Source organism: Eurosta solidaginis, chromosome 3 (assembly GCF_040869045.1).
Source record: "Eurosta solidaginis isolate ZX-2024a chromosome 3, ASM4086904v1, whole genome shotgun sequence".
NCBI lineage: Eukaryota > Metazoa > Arthropoda > Insecta > Diptera > Tephritidae > Eurosta > Eurosta solidaginis.
The window spans coordinates 255,866,715-255,885,861 of record NC_090321.1 but is presented as its reverse complement, the minus strand read 5'-3'; the positions used below and the strand labels follow the sequence as shown (position 1 = coordinate 255,885,861).

General features: G+C 40.3%; 2 protein-coding genes across 4 annotated transcripts in view; one reads left to right on the top strand and one right to left on the bottom strand.

The window, feature by feature from the left end:
* LOC137245400 (UDP-glycosyltransferase UGT5-like) overlaps positions 1 to 12,097 on the bottom strand; it is a 45,858-nt gene extending 33,761 nt beyond the window's left edge. Inside the window, exon 1 of the mRNA XM_067776005.1 lies at positions 12,035 to 12,097. Coding sequence (XP_067632106.1) covers positions 12,035 to 12,086 — 52 coding nt within the window. The 5' untranslated portion in view covers positions 12,087 to 12,097. The remainder of the gene's footprint in view (positions 1 to 12,034) is intronic.
* atos (atossa) overlaps positions 1 to 19,147 on the top strand; it is a 519,662-nt gene that overhangs the window by 60,561 nt on the left and 439,954 nt on the right. The gene's annotated exons all lie outside the window — the stretch shown is intronic.

Genomic DNA, 19,147 nt, shown 5'->3' with positions numbered 1-19,147 from the left:
CGTCCCTTGAAGTTGTCGGTTCTACCATGCGGACAGGTCGCTTCACAGGAGTGAGTCGTGGCCTCAAGTGGTGAATGTGTCGGTTATACCACCAAACACCGCTTGAGACCTCGTGAGCAACGGCACCACCACAGTGACGCGCCCCGCGAGCAGGTGACATTCGCCAGCCAAACTACCACGCTGGTCACAATCGCAAACATACTACGTTGGCCATAGCATTACGCCAATCCACTACCCCGGACACAATCGCACACATACTACGTCGGCCACAGAATTACGCCAGCCACTACGCTGACCGCGACCGCACCACGCTAACATATTACGTGGACCACATCACTACGCAAACATACGACGTTGGCCACAGCATTGCGCCAACCCACTACGTTGACCGCAAGCGCCAACATACAACACGGGCCACAACAGCGCTACGCAAGCACATTATTTTACAATGTGGCAACTACATTTCGTTTTCTGTATGTCATAATTAAAAATATGGCGGATTCTGTAATTCTTCTTCCGTTTTTTTGTTATCTCTCTCTAAAAGATCTCGCTAAGGTGAACACGTTTCTTTTTGATACGTCTTGTATATTTCATAAATTGTAATCAATACTCATCTATTAACTACTTGAATTAAATCATTTATCACAAACCTTTTTCGTTATTACTTGGTCTGTTCTACGTTTTTTATTTTGGGTGATCCTGGAAAAATCTTCATTATCTTAACAGGTTATGGGCCCAGGATCCTAACTGCACAAAACGCATAACATTTTTATATGGAAAGTAAAGAACCATCTTCCCATATAGATTCTGCGATTGGAACGGAGCTTACAGAGAGTTTAACCGACGGTGATAGGTCTATTCAAGCCGAGGGTGAATACATTACTGAGACAAAGATGAGTGAATCGAAGGTGTATCACATACATCGTTTTAATGGGCAGAACTACCAACTATGGCGTAGACAAATGGAAATATACATGGCTGAAAATAAGCTAAAGAAATACATCCTGGGAGCGGAAAAGCGAACGGACTCAAATGCCACAAAATTGGACGAAAAGGATGCAGAAGCGCAAGCCTTCATCATGAGAGGTATCGAGCTTGAACAATTAAAGTATCTTACAGAATGCTCTACAGCAGCCGAAATGTGGTCTAAATTAAAAGCTGTCCATGCCAAAAAAAGCGAGAAATCAGCGCAGGTTCTCTTAGAAAAATTTGTGAGTGCTAAAATGAGCGATGAGCAGCCAATTGTCGATTACGTCGCAGATATTACATCCGTAGCACAACGACTTAAAGATATGGAGTTAGAGCAGAAGGAGCCTATGGTAATTGCAAAAATCTTAAGCAGTTTGCCAGCTAGATTTGATCATGTACGCACAGCCTTGTATGCAGTTCCATGTGAAAGCCAAAATATTGAGCGGTTAACAGAGCATCTAGTAAACGAAGAAAGTCTCATGAATTCCCGATCAAATGTAGACACCAACAATGTGAGCAATTCGGTCTACTCAGCAAGTAAATTTAGAGGCAACAACAACAACTATTCAGCAAACAAAGGTAAGAACAACAATAATGCAAAGCCAAAAGGCAATTGCAACTATGGTCATAAGCCTGGCCATTGGGCTCGCGAATGTCGAAAACGTCAAAAACATCAACAAAACGTAATAGAGAAGAAAAATGAGTCTCAAAATCTATTACTTGAAAGTAAAACAAATGACAAGAAAGGGCAAACAAAAGAAACAGCTGATCGTCAAAGCTCATATTTATTTATTTTGAACGCATCAAAAAATGCAAATAAAATTGAGAATGTTTTCTATGCAGATTCTGGTGCAACAGATCACATGTCATTTCAGAAAGAACTCTTAACGAATTTTAATAACAAAGTGAGCAACGTATATGTAACAGTTGGCGACGGCAGGCGTCTCAAAGTTGAAGGTAAAGGCGATATCGAGGTACGTGGCTACATGAACTGCTTGCACATATTCAAGGACGTTTTACTAGTTCCAGATTTAGACAAAAATTTCATTTCAATATCCAAAGCAACCAGAGGGGGTGCAAGTGTAGTATTCGAATCTGGTGGTAAACACGTTTACTTTATGAATGAAAAGAATGTAATTAGCAAAGATCAAATTGAGAGCGGCTTGTATCGTATGGACTTGAAACCTGAGGTGGCATCAGCTCCAAATGTTCTAACATCTGAGACTGCAATGTTATGGCATGAGAGATTGGGTCACGTGAACTTTAATACACTTCAAAAAATGTGTGAGAGGAGTGTGGTAGATGGGCTGAATCTAACCGATATACAAACAACCAATGTATTTTGTGAAGGCTGCGCATACGGAAAACAGCACAGACAATCTTTCCCAAAAAGCGATGCGAAACGTGCCCAAGTACCCGGAGAAGTTTTTCACATGGACCTATGTGGAAAGATGAGTATTCCATCGGCTGGTGGGTCCAATTAATTTCTTCTTTTGAAAGATGACTACTCGCGTTATTGTTTTGTTTATTTTTTGAAAAATAAAACAGATGTTTATAAAAAACTTTCGCAGTTCTTGGTAGACGTTCGAGCAGACGTACATTCTGTACAGCGCATACGTTCAGATGGTGGTTTAGAGTTTTGTAATGAACACATTAATCAATTGCTCCTGAAAAACAGCATAAAACACGAAGTTACTACGCCAAGAGCGCCCGAACAAAATGGTTTTATTGAAAGGCAAAACAGAACCATAGTTGAAAGTGCAAAATCAATGCTTTACAGTAGGCAGCTACCTTTGCATTTATGGGCTGATGCTACACATACAGCAGTTTATTTAAAAAATAGAACAGCTTCGAGCGTTATTGGTTGGCGTACCCCATATGAATTGTGGTTTGGTGAGAAACCGTCAGTGACTCATCTTCGGGTTTTTGGTGGTGACGTGTATGTTCACATACCGAAAGAACAGCGTACAAAATGGGAGAGAAATGCTTTTAAGGGTATTTTAGTTGGCTACAATGAAGAGAGCAAAGCATATAGAGTATATGATCCTAAGACCAGAAGGGTCCTAATCCGGCGCGATGTTATTTTTAATGAATTACCTACAACAATCAACGAGGTATGTGAAAAGAAAATGGATGATAGTACAGTGTCAGAGGGAGTGGGCACAAAACCCACAGTATGATCCACATCACCTGAACGAAGAAACTCGCTAGAAAATGAAAAGCAACAAACATTAATGAGAAGTCCATATAATACGAGAAGTGTAACAAAGACTAAAAGGCAAACTGCTAACACAGTGGTTGCTGAATTATGCATAGCATCTATAGAACCTTCATCATTAGAAGAGGCTTTGTCAAGTGAAGACTGCGACAAATGGACTGAAGCGATCCAAAGTGAAATTCAATCTTTGAGAGCAAATAATACATGGATTTTGGTACCACGTACGAGTGATATGCATGTTATCACAAATCGTTGGGTTTTTAAGAAAAAGTTTAAAAGCAATGGAGAGATAGACAAGTTTAAGGCTCGATTAGTGGTAAGAGGATGCTCTCAAAAATATGGCGTCGACTATGAAGAGGTTTTTGCTCCCGTTGTCAGACATGAATCAGTAAGAATGGTTATAGCCGTTGCAGCAGCTCGTGGTTTAGATATGGTTCATTTCGACGTCAAAACTGCTTTTCTACATGGGAATTTAGACGAAGTCATATACATGGAACAAACGTATGGTTTTGTCACAGATGATCGAGTTTGCTTATTAAAAAAGAGCTTGTATGGCCTCAAGCAAGCTTCAAGGCAATGGAACAAGTGCATTGCAAAGTTTTTACTGAAGTTTGGGTTTAATCAGTCACGGGTTGATCCATGTGTATTCATCTATCAAACCGAAAAGGACATCATGTTCCTATTACTCTACGTTGACGACGGGCTAATATGTGGCAGCGATAAAGAAATAATGGAGAAGTTGTTACATAACCTACATCTTGAGTTCGAGATAACATACAACGAGGCACACAGATACTACGGTGACCACAGCAGAGTCACGCAAGGCAGTCGGTTCTATGTACCGGAGCGACTCGGGATTTTTCCCGACCAAGGACTGTCATTTCAGTGTGACCCCATCTAATTTGTTTCGTCCCTCCCACAAATTGTCATCCTCCCAGCAGCTCCTTGCAGCAGGACTGCTCCATATTCTCTTACTCCGGGAAGGCATCGAATCCAATCCGGGACCGTCTCCTGACCCCGGTCCTGAGAAATGGTTTTGCTGCATCTGCCGGAAAAGAATCTTTTTAGGACGGTCATACTCTGTTCTGTGTGTCTCGTGCAAGGGATGGTTGCATCGGACAGGTTGTTCTGGGCTTGATCCCAAAACCCGACGTCCACGTAACTTTTATAAATCTTTTGTGGCTCCTTGCTGTTCACGCCCAAGGGCATCCCGTAGTCTACGTCTAAGCGCCCCAGAAATTCTGCAGTTAAACTGTAATGGACTAACTGGGAAGATTACGGAGATAGTCGATTTCATGAAGCGGCACAACATCCGCATTGCTGCGATTCAAGAGACTAAACTCACAGCAAGATCTGCATTGCAGACCTGCTCTGGGTATAACGTCCACAGGAAAGATCGCGAGAGCGGAAATGGAGGCGGTCTCGAGTTTATCATACACCACTCTGTGCAATATTGTATATTTGATCCTGGCATCGACCGCAGGGACAATGTCTTAGAACGTCAAGGCCTATCTGTCCGGTCAGGCGATGCAAACCTAGAAATCATCAACATCTACATCCCTCCTACCACCTGTTGCCCCAGTGGATACCGCCCTAATATCACGGCCTTACTCACTGGCAACAATCGCATTATCTTAGCGATTTCAATGCCCATCATGATCTATGGCATTCAAACTTGCGGGCGGACAGTAGGGGTGAGATGTTGGCGGATCAAATAGAAGAAACGTATAGGAAGCTGTCACAGCTCGCCAGATATCTCAATCGTGAGCGCAGAACTCGTAAACTGCGTCAACTGGCAGCCGATGGTAACATTGGCATCCGACCACCTGCCCATACTTATTTCGCTTGAGCGTAACGCCGACTTCATCGTCACTGAAAAACGCACTTTCATAAACTTCAAAAAAGGAGAGTAGGAAGAATATAAATCCTTTACAGACAGCCGCCTAGCTGCCCTCCCTATCCCGACTGATGCCCGCCAATGGGAGCGTGCCTTCCGTAAGGTCATTACATCCGCCTCGGCACATTTCATTCCCGCCGGGAGAATTCCCGAAATCCGGCCCCACTTCCCGGCGGAGGCCGCAAACTTAGCGAGAGAGCGTGACCTTATAAGACAGCTTGACCCAGGCGACCCCCAAATAAGGGATATAAACCAACGCATTAGATTGCTTGTAGATGAACACAAGCGGGCGAAATGGGAGGAGCACCTAAGAGGTTGTAACCTCTCTACCGGTGTCGGTAAACTTTGGTCCACCGTAAAGTCCCTATCGAATCCGACTAAGCACAAGGACAAAGTTTCCATCGCCTTTGGCGACAAAGTGCTGTCGGACGCGAAAAAATGCGCGAGCGCTTTCTGCCGACAATATATAATGCATCCTACGGTCGACAAAGATAGACGGAGAGCCAATAGACGCGCACATAAACACAAATTCAGCGCGTCACCAATCACCATCACCGCTAAAGAGGTTGAGGACGCCATTGGTCGTGCTAAACCATCCAAAGCAGTGGGCCCAGACGGCATAGCCATGCCGATGCTTAAAAGCCTAGGGAAAGAGGGGTTCAAATATTTAGCGCATGTCTCTTTCCACCTTTGTCATACCTGAGAAATGGAAAATGGCCAAGGTGGTCCCGCTACTAAAGCCTGGAAACCAGCTAACATAGGTGAGTCGTATCGTCCGATATCTCTCCTATCGCCAGTGGCAAAGACGCTTGAAGCCATTTTGCTCCCTTATTTCCAAGCAAATTTGCAGCTAGCCCCTCATCAGCATGGCTTCAGAAAACTCCATAGCACTACCACCGCGCTAAATGCCATTAGCACCCAGATAAATTGCGGTTTAAATCAATACCCCCACCATAGAACAGTACTCGTAGCGCTAGACCTATCAAAAGCTTTTGATACGGTCAACCATGGCTCGTTACTGCAGGACCTGGAAGGGTCTACCCTTCCCCCATGTCTTAAAAGGTGGACCGCAAATTATCTGGGTGGTCGGCAGGCATCGGTGCAATTTAGAAACGAAACATCAAAACCAAGGAGAATTAAACAGGGGGTGCCACAGGGTGGTGTCCTATCCCCACTTTTGTTTAATTTCTACATATCTAAGCTACCTTCACCACCGGAAGGAGTCACAATCGTTTCCTACGCCGATGACTGCACAATAATGGCCACAGACCCAGGCCCAAAGATCGATGCGCTATGCAATAAAATAAACGGCTATCTCCGTGATCTCTCCAGTATTTTCGCCTCGCGAAACCTGGCATTATCACCGACTAAATCTTCCGCGACCTTATTTACAACATGGACGCCCCAAATGTCGACCATTTTGAACATCCACGTCGATGGCACTACGCTACCGACTGTCCGACACCCCAAAATCTTGGGTGTGACGTTTGATGAGGATCTACATTTTGGTGAGCACGCAGCCGCAATTGTTCCGAGAATTCAGAGCCGTAACAAAATCCTCAAATCCCTCGCTGGCAGTACTTGGGGAAAAGATAAAGAAACGCTCATGACTACATACAAAGCAATTAGCCAGCCGATTACGTGCTACGCGCACCCATATGGTCGCCAAGCCTAAAAATCACCCACTGGAAGAAACTACAGGCCTGCCAAAATACTGTTCTCAGAATCGCCACGGGCTGTCTTCTTATGTCCCCAGAACACCATCTGCATAATGAGGCGAGAATACTCCCCATCAGGGAGAGAAATGAGATGCTGACCAAACAGTTCCTGTTGAATACCCAGAAACCTGGGCATCCCAACAGACATCTGATTGATGAACCAGCACCGCCTAGGGGCTTAAGGAGTCATCTCCGTAAGCATTTTCAGGAAATACGGCACCTGAGGACCCATCCGTATGAAGTGAAAAAACACAAGCAGGTCCTTGGTGAACTCCATAAACAAGCGTCGGATCTTTATGCCGGGAATTGCCCGGTGAATCCTGTACTTAACGAAAATTATCCAAAACTTGCGGAAGAGGAACGCATACTCCCCAGGGAAACGCGTGTCACTCTTGCTCAACTTCGTTCTGGATACTGTAACAGGTTAAACTCTTACCTATCCAGAATCAACCCCGGCATACAAAATGTATGCCCCGCTTGCAATGTATCCCCACATGACACCAACCATCTCTTCAATTGTAATGTGGAACCAACGCCTCTAACACCCCTTTCCTTATGGTCCACCCCTGTTGAAACGGCAAGTTTCCTTGGACTCCCGTTAGAGGATATTGATGACAATTTGTGATCGGTCGCGGCTATTAGGTGGGGCGAGCATTGCTACAACAACAACAACAACAACGTCAACCACACTAGGGTTGCGTACATACACGTCAACGCAAGGCGTCACCGAAACACGTTTTACACGCACTCAGGCAACGACCAGCCGAGCGTCCTAACGGGACGTTCCTAACGGGACACGCACGCCGACGCAGGGCGTCACAAAACACATTCCCTGCAAAAATCGCGAGTACTCCATGCATGCATGTATGGAGTACACGCTATGGACCAAGCGAGTGCTCCAAAATTAACCGCAATTCATACAAAAAATATGGTCCAATTAACATTGCGATGTCCTAGGACCGGACCATATACTCCATCTCCGCATTACATCAGAGTAATCCATGGAGTACCCACAGTCCAATAAACATCGTGTAGTGATTACAATCGTTAAAAACGAGCAATGATCGGCTTACAACATGTTCGTGTAGAAACATGAGTTGGTCCATCGCTGCATTACAGTGGAGTAGAATGGTAAGTACTCCAGTGGACCACATGGTCCAACGATTTTTGCAGGGTTTACACACCCACAAGCAACGACCATCGAGGCGTCATAACGGGACACGAGTACCCGTTGGCCCACCACGCAGTATAGAGCAAGCATACAGTGAAACGAAAAGAACAAATATTTCTTCTTTTGATTACGTAAAATTTTTCATTTTAATTATAGTGTACATACATATATAGAATTAGAGAAATAAAGTGAATTTATATGAAGACGAATTGTACGGTGTCCCAAATTTACAAATCTATTGTAAGCGAACCTTGGACACGGCGAGTATACCCCTAGCACTTATTGAAGAAGCGCCGGGACGGAAAAAGCTTCGTTACAGTGTATTGGTAACAGCTATGTTATTTTCAACTTGAAATGGAAAATTACTTCGGATGGCTGTTTGTAGGCTCGAATTTCCGTCAATGCACTTAGTTAAGTAAACTCGATCGTTATGGGAGTTTATAAACTGTTCAATAGATAAATATTATTATTATTATTATTTATTTATTTGCATAAAAATTATACAATAAACTTAAAGCTAGGCACTAACGACTAAGGTTTCCAGCCTGCAATTATAAAAGTCAAATATCAAAATATAGTTGACAAGTTCTCAGTATTTTTGTAAATATTTTAATATTTTCTTCAGATGTAATTGGTTCGTTCTTAAAAAACATGTCATTAAAAAACCATTCTGAATTTTGTAATTTTTAAAAATTAAGTTGGCCAAATATGTTTATAATTGGCCTCATGTGGTTACGGATGGTATCAACAATAGGAATCCATAACCAGCAGTATTTTTTTTAATTTTTGGAGTTTTTACAGATAAAAACATGAAGAAACCAATGCACTTTCGTCCACTCTGTTACCTAAATTAAATACGAAATAAAAAAACATCAACAATTGAAAATTAAATTCTTTTTATTGTTTTTCCCCAGGAAAGATAATTCATTTTAATTTATTATATAAAAAATTTAAAAAGTAATATAAAAATAACAAAAAATAACACATAATATCACCCATATTAATTCAAATTTCATTTTGGTGAACTAAGTTAATGATAAATAAAATATTAAATAGTTTAATACTGGTTAATTATTTTTAATGACTTTAGGCCAGTGTACCTTATTAAATTACACTCATATAATAAATCTAATGACTTAGCCTTATTTTTTAATTAAAGAAAAGTAGATGGTAACAGAGGAGACTTAACGTAACAGAGGAGACGTAACGTAACAGAGGAGACACTGTTACTGAGGCACTGTACTATTTAAGTATCCGCTATTACCATCACTTTTTTTACAAAGTAGATTATTAATTTTGTGCTTCTAATATATCTATTGGATGGTTGAAATTGTAGTAAATTCGACCACCTTTCAATTTTATGTTCGCATTTTCCAGGATTTTAATTACTGCTTCTTTTTTTATATACGAAATGTCATTTTCTTGAATCCTGAATTTTGCACTTGTGCTGTCATTCGAACGTAGAAAAATTACCTTGATATAACCATCTTCATCAACACACGTTTGTGCTATACAAACGTATCTATAAGTTATACTTTTTCCTAACACTTGAATTAGTAAAAATGTCCCATTCATAATTCCATTCTTAGTTTCAATATCCGTATTTTCTTTTTCACTTTCATCTTCTGACGACGACGGAGTATAGACTTCTTTATAAAATAATTTTTTTTGAGTAGTTTTTCCTTCTTCTATTCTGATTAAATTAGTTTTATATACTTTGCTTTCAAAACAGCTACAAAATCCTCGTGGAATGTTGCTACAAAAGCAACTAACATCACGATATAAAACAGTACCCTGAATTTTAGTCATAAGTTGGTGGAGACGCATGGTACCTTTCAGTAATGGTATATTGAACGGAAGTGTCTTCCTGATGCAATCAATTGCCGCTTTATCAATTAGAAATAATTTTATTGTTGTTTCTTTTTGTACCTGTTCAAAAAACTGCTGGCTGTTCATGATGTCTGCTCCGTGTGCGACCATTCTATCAGCAATTCTTTTTAGCACTCCACCAATCCCATCGGCTGCTCCTTTACCATGAGCTGCTTCAAAAAAATTCCACGTTGCTAGCTGAAATCCATTTTCAAAAAGTTTTGTTCCGAAAAGGTAAAAATTTTGTTTTTGTCTATACTGAGTGCAGGGCCCGTCTGAGAAAATATGAATTTTTTGAATTTCTTATCAAATCAAATATTGGCTGCAAATGAGCCCATATTGCGCTGGGGCTGTGTTCGTTACAGGCCGATATGGTACAAAAAGAAAAAGGATTATTTTCACCTGAAAAATATAATATAAGGTTGATAGGTGTACAAAAAGAATGGGGTAAGTTCACCTTACCTGAGAAATATAATACCCCTGTATGTAGTGTGATCTGGTTACGCGAAGATCCAAAATTATGGCTTTGGATTTCCTGACCCATTTTACAACTATAGTTCTCACTGAAGTCGACGTGTAATACAGCCTCATTGGTTTTTAATTGATCGATACAGCTGCGATATGCTTTATGTTGAGTGCGAATATTAAATATATGTTTTTTAAAAACTTGTAATTGAGAACTAAATTTCTCTGCTAATAACGATGTTGTTGTGGTATGCTCTACTCGTATCATTTTAATAGCAACAGTTACTTTTTCATTTTTTTGGAACCGCTCTTCTTTTCGAATCCATTCTTTCCAGGATACTTCAGATTCATTTTGAATACTTAAAGTGCAAGTTTTATTTTTGCATGAGGTGCATTCATTGTACATGCATCTTTTGCTGTTCATATCGCAAACTATAGACATTAATAATTCATTTAAATTGCTGACATGAATTGCATTAATTTGTTTCAAAGCGGACAATTTGAATTCAAAGTTTACATGGAGTTTGCATGCACATGTATCTCTTGATGCAACTGTTGGTGAAACCACATAAAATGGACGATGAGCAGCAAAATATGAATAAGAATACCGACCTCCTTCAGACTTATACTTTTTGTAGATATTCTGTAAGGTGTCAAGAAGATATCGTTTTTGTAATTTCTGTTTTAATTTAGTTCTAGTCTCTTTCTTGCCAGCAGTGGCACGACTTATGTCATCTCTTTCGTAAAAACGTTGCAGACTTAAGATATCGTCGTTTGGTTTTGTTTTTGAAAAACTCTTACGTACTCTTGTTAAATTGAACACATCGCGATGAAATTGCATTTTTAGCTTGTATTTCCGAATAAGTTTATTGCTCAAAATTGATTTAAATCCTTCTTTTTGGCTCTTTGTTCGCAATTCCGCATACCTATTTTTTAACCCTTCTGTTAGTGTGGCGTATTTCAGTAAATTTTTTTTAACAGTTTCAACTCCAGCACCTCGTACATTTGGCAAACATGTGTTTATTAGCTCGTTGGTTTTTGAAAGTGTGCTTAACGCTGAACTGCTAATATTAACTTTTTTGGATCGCTGTCTCTGCTTCTTCAATTTTTCAACTTTTTTTTTTAACTTATTAACTTCGACTTGCAATTTGATATTCTTCCTATGTACTTTTGCTTTTTCCATACGCATTTTTTTACGGCCACAGACGACATTTCGAACCTGCTCTGTAGAAGGCGACGATGGTGGTGTAATATCGATGACGGCTTTCAATTTTTTTACACGTTCACGATAGTTTTTTTTATTTGTGCGCCATTTTCTTCTTGCTAACCTAGCCTCTCTAATTTTCATATCACTTATAAGTCTTTTTTTATTATGATACCTTTCCAAATCTTTCTTCTGATTTTCTTCAACTTTCTCCTTATTAAGCTTCCTTTTTTCCCTATATCGGCGTTGTTTTTCCGCTGCAGATAATGGTTTATTCTTGCCCATTTTCTGAGAAACAAATAGCAAATTTAAGCATAATTGTACACTCTGTTACTTTTGAGTCCCTTCTGTTACTTTTTAATAAGTCACAGAGTGGACCGGTAACAGAGGGGATAAATTAACTCAAAAATACCATATTTTAGCTTTTAATTCGAATTTTGGAGAATTTATTTGTCCACTTAATTAATGTACATAAAATATTTATAAAAAAATTATAAAATAAATAAAAAATCACTTTACTCACCGTTTTTCAACAGTAACAGAGTTGACACTGAATAAGGGTACGTACCCGGCATACAATTGGGTTCCTTACTCAACAACGCACTAAACAAGACTGAACAGTTCAAAACACATTTTGTTGATTTTAGCTAAGTTATGATGGAGAAGCATAAGAGAAATATACGCGTCATAACGTTTAACAAACATTTTTCAATAAAATGAGTGGACGTAACAGAGGGGACCAAAACCTGGGGACAAAAATTTTCTTCATAAAAATTAAACAAAAAAATTATTTTTCATCATTCTTTTCTATATATGGTATTAATATACACAAACTGAATAACAAAAATTGTAAATATTATTTTTTTTCAATTTTATTTCAACTGAAAATAACTATTAAATTTTTATAATTGTCCCGACAGATTTTTGCTAAACCTTTGACATTGAAAATATTTTTTAAGTTATTTTCAGATAATTAATAATTTTTTTTATAATATAGTTACGTAGAATCGATAATAATTTATAAAAATGCAGATATTTTTCTATTTTCTTTTTGGAGAAACAAAATATAAAATAGTAAAGTCTGGGGACACCAATTGGTCATGTTTTCTAAGAATGACCCAATTGTTAATAGTTCTGCCATGGTTTTGTTGTGGTTATTACACATGTTAGAGATTTTATTGCAATCAAATATTAGATGTGGTACAGTTAATTGTGCTTGGTCGCAGAGGTTGCATATCGGCGGCGATGTTCGGGAAAATATGTGGGAATGGGTTAGCCGTGTATGACCCAAGCGTATCCGAGTGTATATTTGAAGGTCTCTTTTGCGAATATTGCGTGGGTATATGGCTTATTTTCCATTAGGGTTTAATAGGGAAATATTTCTCTATATATAATACAGTTTACGGAAGTTCGCCATGTTCGTAAAAGCTTAAGAAATTCTTTCCTAATGCGTATTATTTCTGCGCAACTGGGACATTCGGCAAATAATAGTCCAATAAAAATACAAGGCATTTCTCACCGCTCGTCAACCGGCTTCCATTCAGATTTCAGAGGAACCCCAATGAGCCTTGCAAACTCATTACATCTTCACATGCTTTCGCACAAGTTTACCCAGAAGTTGCTAGACGGAGAGCTGGCTACTGAGATAGCAACATGACTCGGTCCAAAGAATACCTCACCTGGAAAAGGTTTCATTAGTAATGGCGGACCGAAAGCCCGACCGCCAAAAGGCGCACTGGAAGCTGTATGCGTGGGCGGGCGTATAAAGATGCACATTTTTTTTCTTAAAAAACTGTTAACGGACAAGGCTGAAAATTCGTTGAGGTATTCAGTATACTTACCTGTAATAGGAAAACAATTTCCAGAAGCGTAAGTGGAAGCAAAATGGTTGCCAGAAGTCGGCCAAGTTGCGAAAATTTTGCAAAATTTACATATTGAGGGACACTTCTGGCAATCTTATTATATATTTATTATGCCTTGAAAGGAGTTCCTGTAAAATGCCAGAAGATAAAATGGAAGCAATCCCGAGATATCTAGGAGAGTAGGCGTGAGCGTCGGCCAGCAGAACGCTGCTCAGCGGCTCGGGCAGCGATCGCTTCTAACTTATTTTATCTGATAAAAAGTTTATGGACACTTCTGGAAATTTATTGGAAGTTTCATAAGGAACTAAGAAAACTACCACACAAATGGCAGAAGCTTATTCGGAAAATTTATTATTTTATTAGCACTTCGAAAATCCATTTAATTGGAGCATATATGTAGATCAATGACTACGCTCAATTAAAATTTACCAACGAAGTATAATTCAGTCAGTTTCATAATTAGTATCGAATACACCTTCTTCATTATCTTCATAGTCTGGATCTTCATCGCTATCATATTCAGACACGTCGGTGTCAACAGAAAAAAAGGAATGCGTTATTGTATCGAAGTTTTCACGTACTCAATTGACTTGAACGGAAACTGAAATTTACCTTGTTCACCTAATAGTCCCAAAATGACCCTGACGGCATCCCGGACAGATCCCGAAATCCATCCAGAAATGATCTTGGGAGGGTCCCAAAATGATCCCGAAATAGTCTCGGAAAAGTCCAGAAATTACCCTGACGGGATCCCGGACGAATCCTGAAAACCAATCTTAAATGATGCCGAAAAAGTCCCGAAGTGACCCTGATGGGACCCCGAAAGGATCCCGAAAACTATCCAGAAATGATGCCGGAAAGGTCCTCAAATGATCTCCTAATAGTTCCGAAAAGACCCTGATGGGATCCCAAACGGATCCCGACAACTATCCAGAAATGATACCGAAAGGGCCCGCAAATGATCCCTTATTAGTCGAGAAAAAGTCCCGAAATGACCCCGACGGGATGCCGGACGAATCCCAAAAACCATCCAGTAATGATGTCGGAAGGGACCTCAAATGATCCCGAAAAAGTCCCGCAATTATTCCGACGGGATCCTGAAAGGATACCGAAAACCCTCCAGAAGTGATGCCGGAAAGGTCCTCAAATGATCACCTAATAGTCCCAAAATGACCCTGACGGCATCCCGGACAGATCCCGAAATCCATCCAGAAATGATCTTGGGGAGGTCCCAAAATGATCCCGAAATAGTCTCGGAAAAGTTCAGAAATTACCATGACGGGTTCCCGGACGAATCCTGAAAGCCATCCTTAAATGATCCCGAAAAAGTCCCGAAATGACCCTGACGGGATCCCGAACGGATCCCGACAACTATCCAGAAATTACGGCGAAAGGGTCCACAAATGATCCCGTATTAGTCGAGAAAAAGTTCCGAAATGACCCCAACGGGATCCCGGACGAATCCCAAAAACCATCCAGAAATGATGCCGGTAGGTATCTCAAGTGATCCCGAAATAGTACTGAAATGACCTCGTCGGCATCCCGGACGGATCCCGAAAGTTATCCAAAAATGATGCCCGAAAGGTCCCCAAATGATCCCCTAATAGTCCTGAAATTACCCTGATGGGATCCCGGACGGATCCCGAAAACCATCCAGAAATGATGCCGAAAGGGTTCCCAAATGATCACGTATTAGTCGCGAAAAAGTCCCGAAATGACCCCGACGGGATCCCGGACGGATCCCGAAAACCATCCAGAAATGATGCCGGAAGAGCCCCCAAATGATCCCGAAAAGGTCCCCAAATGACCCCGACGAGATCCCGGACGGATACCGAAAACCATCCAGAAATGATGCCGGTAGGTACCCCAAATGATCCCGAAATAGTCTCGGAAAAGTCCAGAAATTACCCTGACGGGTTCCCGGACGAATCCTGAAAGCCATCCTTAAATGATCCCGAAAAAGTCCCGAAATGACCCTGATGGGACCCTGAAAGGATCCCGAAAACTATCCAGAAATGATTCCGGAAAGGTCCTCAAATGATCCCCTAATAGTCCCGAAATGACCGTGACGGGATCCCGAACGGATCCCGACAACTATCCAGAAATGATACCGAAAGGGTCCACAAATGATCCCGTATTAGTCGAGAAAAAGTCCCGAAATGACCCCGACGGGATCCCGGACGAATCCCAAAAACCATCCAGAAATGACGCCGGTAGGTATCCCAAATGATCCCGTATTAGTCGCGAAAAAGTCCCGAAATTACCCCGACGGGATCCCGGACGGATCCCGAAAACCATCCAGAAATGGTGCCAGAAGAGCCCCCAAATGATCCCGAAAAGGTCCCCAAATGACCCCGACGAGATCCCGGACGGATACCGAAAGCCATCCAGAAATGATGCCGGTAGGTACCCCAAATGATCCCGAAATAGTCTCGGAAAAGTCCAGAAATTACCCTGACGGGTTCACGGATGAATCCTGAAAGCCATCCTTAAATGATCCCGAAAAAGTCCCGAAATGACCCTGATGGGACCCCGAAAGGATCCCGAAAACTATCCAGAAATGATTCCGGAAAGGTCCTCAAATGATCCCCTAATAGTCCCGAAATGACCGTGACGGGATCCCGAACGGATCCCGACAACTATCCAGAAATGATGCCGAAAGGGTCCACAAATGATCCCGTATTAGTCGAGAAAAAGTCCCGAAATGACCCCGACGGGATCCCGGACGAATCCCAAAAACCATCCAGAAATGACGCCGGTAGGTATCCCAAATGATCCCGAAATGACCTCGTCAGCATCTCGGACGGATCCGGAAAATTATCCAGAAATGATGCCGGAAAGGTCCCCAAATGATCCCCTAATAGTCCCGAAATTACCCTGACGGGATCCCGGACTAATCCCGAAAACCATCCAGAAATGATGCCGAAAGGGTTCCCAAATGATCCCGTATTAGTCGCGAAAAAGTCCCGAAATGACCCCGACGGGATCCCGGACGGATCCCGAAAACCATCCAGAAATGATGCCGAAAGAGCCCCCAAATGATCCCGAAAAGGTCCCCAAATGACCCCGACGAGATCCCGGACGGATACCGAAAACCATCCAGAAATGATGCCGGTAGGTACTAGAGATATACGCCGCCGATTAGGGTCGTTTTTCGCACGCCGCCACCGAATGTCAAAAATATCGACGCGGCGGCGGCGGCGTCCGGCGCGGTACTATATTTTCTACTCGTTAAACACTGTTTAGGCCATATATTGTTCAAGTCGAAAATTGGTCGGATATGGTCGAAAGTGGTATCAACGGATGCGCATCACTGTCAGTTATAAGAAACTAATTGCGAAATTTAACTCTTTCTATCTGATCAAAAGTTATTTAAAAAAACAGGCGTTTTCGATGTCAGCATAACACAGACTTTGCATCACCCAATTTACCAAGTAATTAAAACAAACACTAAAAGAAACGTTATATAATAACCCACTCAGCATTTAGATGATTAAATTTTCAATTTCCCTACATATGAATACAATTAGATTACTCTTTCTGACTAAATAATGAGTTATCATACAATTGAACAAAAGAAATAATCAAATATGAATACTTTTGATGATCAAAAATTGAAAAGCATTTTTCGATCACTTTTTGGAATCAATTTTGAAGTCCTTTGATGATTACATTTTAATATTTCATAAAAACCAACAAAAAAATAATCAAATATGCTTACCTTTGATGATCAAAAACTGAATATAGTTTTTCAATCGAATTTTGGAATCATATTTGAATCAAAGATGTTTACTTTAGGTGATCAAAAATTTATAATCATTTTTAATTCACCTTTCTGAATCTTTTCTGACTATATTTGTTGACTGAATAATGAGTTTTATACTTGTTAAAATTTTACGTTTTATTGAAAATCTTTTTTTTTCACATACACACATTTTTTCAATCATGAAGTTCAGAAAAAATATGTATTTAAAATTTTTATTACTAAGACATTCTTTAAGACAATGCAATGCAAATGCTGCTCGTGCCCGAAGATTTCCCCAACTATTTCTCTACCTTCGGCTTCCCAGAAAATATATAATAGTTGGACAATATAAAAGTTGTGAGCTATTTGACCAGGTAAGTGAAACTCGACATATGTACCTGGATATGTCTTCAACATCCCGTACCGTATCGTATTTTAAGATGTTGACGATCATAGCTGATGTTGAATGTTGTAGTCGTAGGTGTATATCGGTCAAGTTTGTTTGCGAGTGACCTGTGGTTCAAATAGCTCACTTCCGCATGCTTTCTTCCCCTGATGAAATAAAAGTATTATGTAGTATCTTATTTTGAATGAGATATGAAGAATAAATGCATCATAATCGCATTCAAAACTGATTCAAAAATCTCAACCAAAACGATTGAAATATGTTCACGAATATGATCAGAAAATGGCTGTGAAAAGCAGTCAAATATTACTCTAAAACAATTAAAGCTAAATTTTACAATGATATCAAATACGAATAAAAAGCGTTTCGAAATATGAATCATAAATGATTAGTCAAGAATAATCATATTTATGGTACATTTTTCTCCCGACGTTACTTAAATTTTCGAACAGAAGTTGCTTTTAAATTTGAACGTTTTTAATCATCTTGGGGTATGATATTTAAATATTTTTTGATCAAAATTTTCAAAAAATGTTGGCTGGGAAATTTATATAATCACTTTGCATATTTTTTCCAAAAAAAAATTACTCAAGTCGTTTAAAATTGTTTTCAAGTTGTTAAAAAAAGCAAAAAAAGTACCGATTTTTTTAAAAATTTTATATTGCGATTGGCTGAAAGAATAAGCGAAATCAGTGATGCAAAATCCTTTAGTAGGTTCTAGAGGCATAAACACTCCTTTGAAATGTTTTTTACCTCATACTTAAGTTGAGAATATATGTACGTTTGAGAAGGGTTTGAAGTTTAAATATCACCTACACGTTACGGCTCCTTTTACAAATGTGAATACGTAGGCACATATATGTATTTACCAGGTGAGGCTTTGTCCTTCGCAAGAACACTCAAAGTGGTAAAGCAAAAGCTTTCCCAAGACAGTGGAAAAAATGACCGTGTGTGCTACTACCCTAACGAAGTGGGAGTCGAACTAGTCTGAAAACTGAAACTACGCGGTCATCCATAATGAGCTCTTATATCGTTTGGCCGGAAAATAGCAGTAAACATCATTCAACTTAAAATCGGTCGACTTTCATTCTAAAATATCGTTTTGATTTAACGAAGACTATTGAAATCAATGATGTGAACACAAACGTCTAAAAACTGGTCTACATTTTAAAAATTTTATCCAGGGTCCTTGTAAAATTTTAATTATATAGATGCGCTGAGGATTATACGATTTTCACCCATTACGCAATGACGGCATCCTTGGCCGAACTCCCTAAAGTTTCAATTTGTTTCTCTGGTGTAGCTCGGCAAAAGCATCCGTTGGAAAGTCTTCGCAGCTACACCTAGAGCTTCTATGAAAATGACGTCGGCGAAGGTATGAGTCGCAGTCCTATAGCTTCTGTGCTGGAATATGGTGTGAGGGTCAGAAGGCCTGGTAGCGACTGGTGGTCGGGATTGCTACTGTTTGCACATCGGGAATTGTAGCTCTAAAAACAGCCGAAAAAACTGGAGGCGCCCTGTGCCACGAGTTTCATGAGTATTAATAGACCATTAATAGCAACCGTAAGTCAACTTTGTGCGTGGCTGCCAAGGAGCCACAAATGATTTAAAGAATTTGTATTC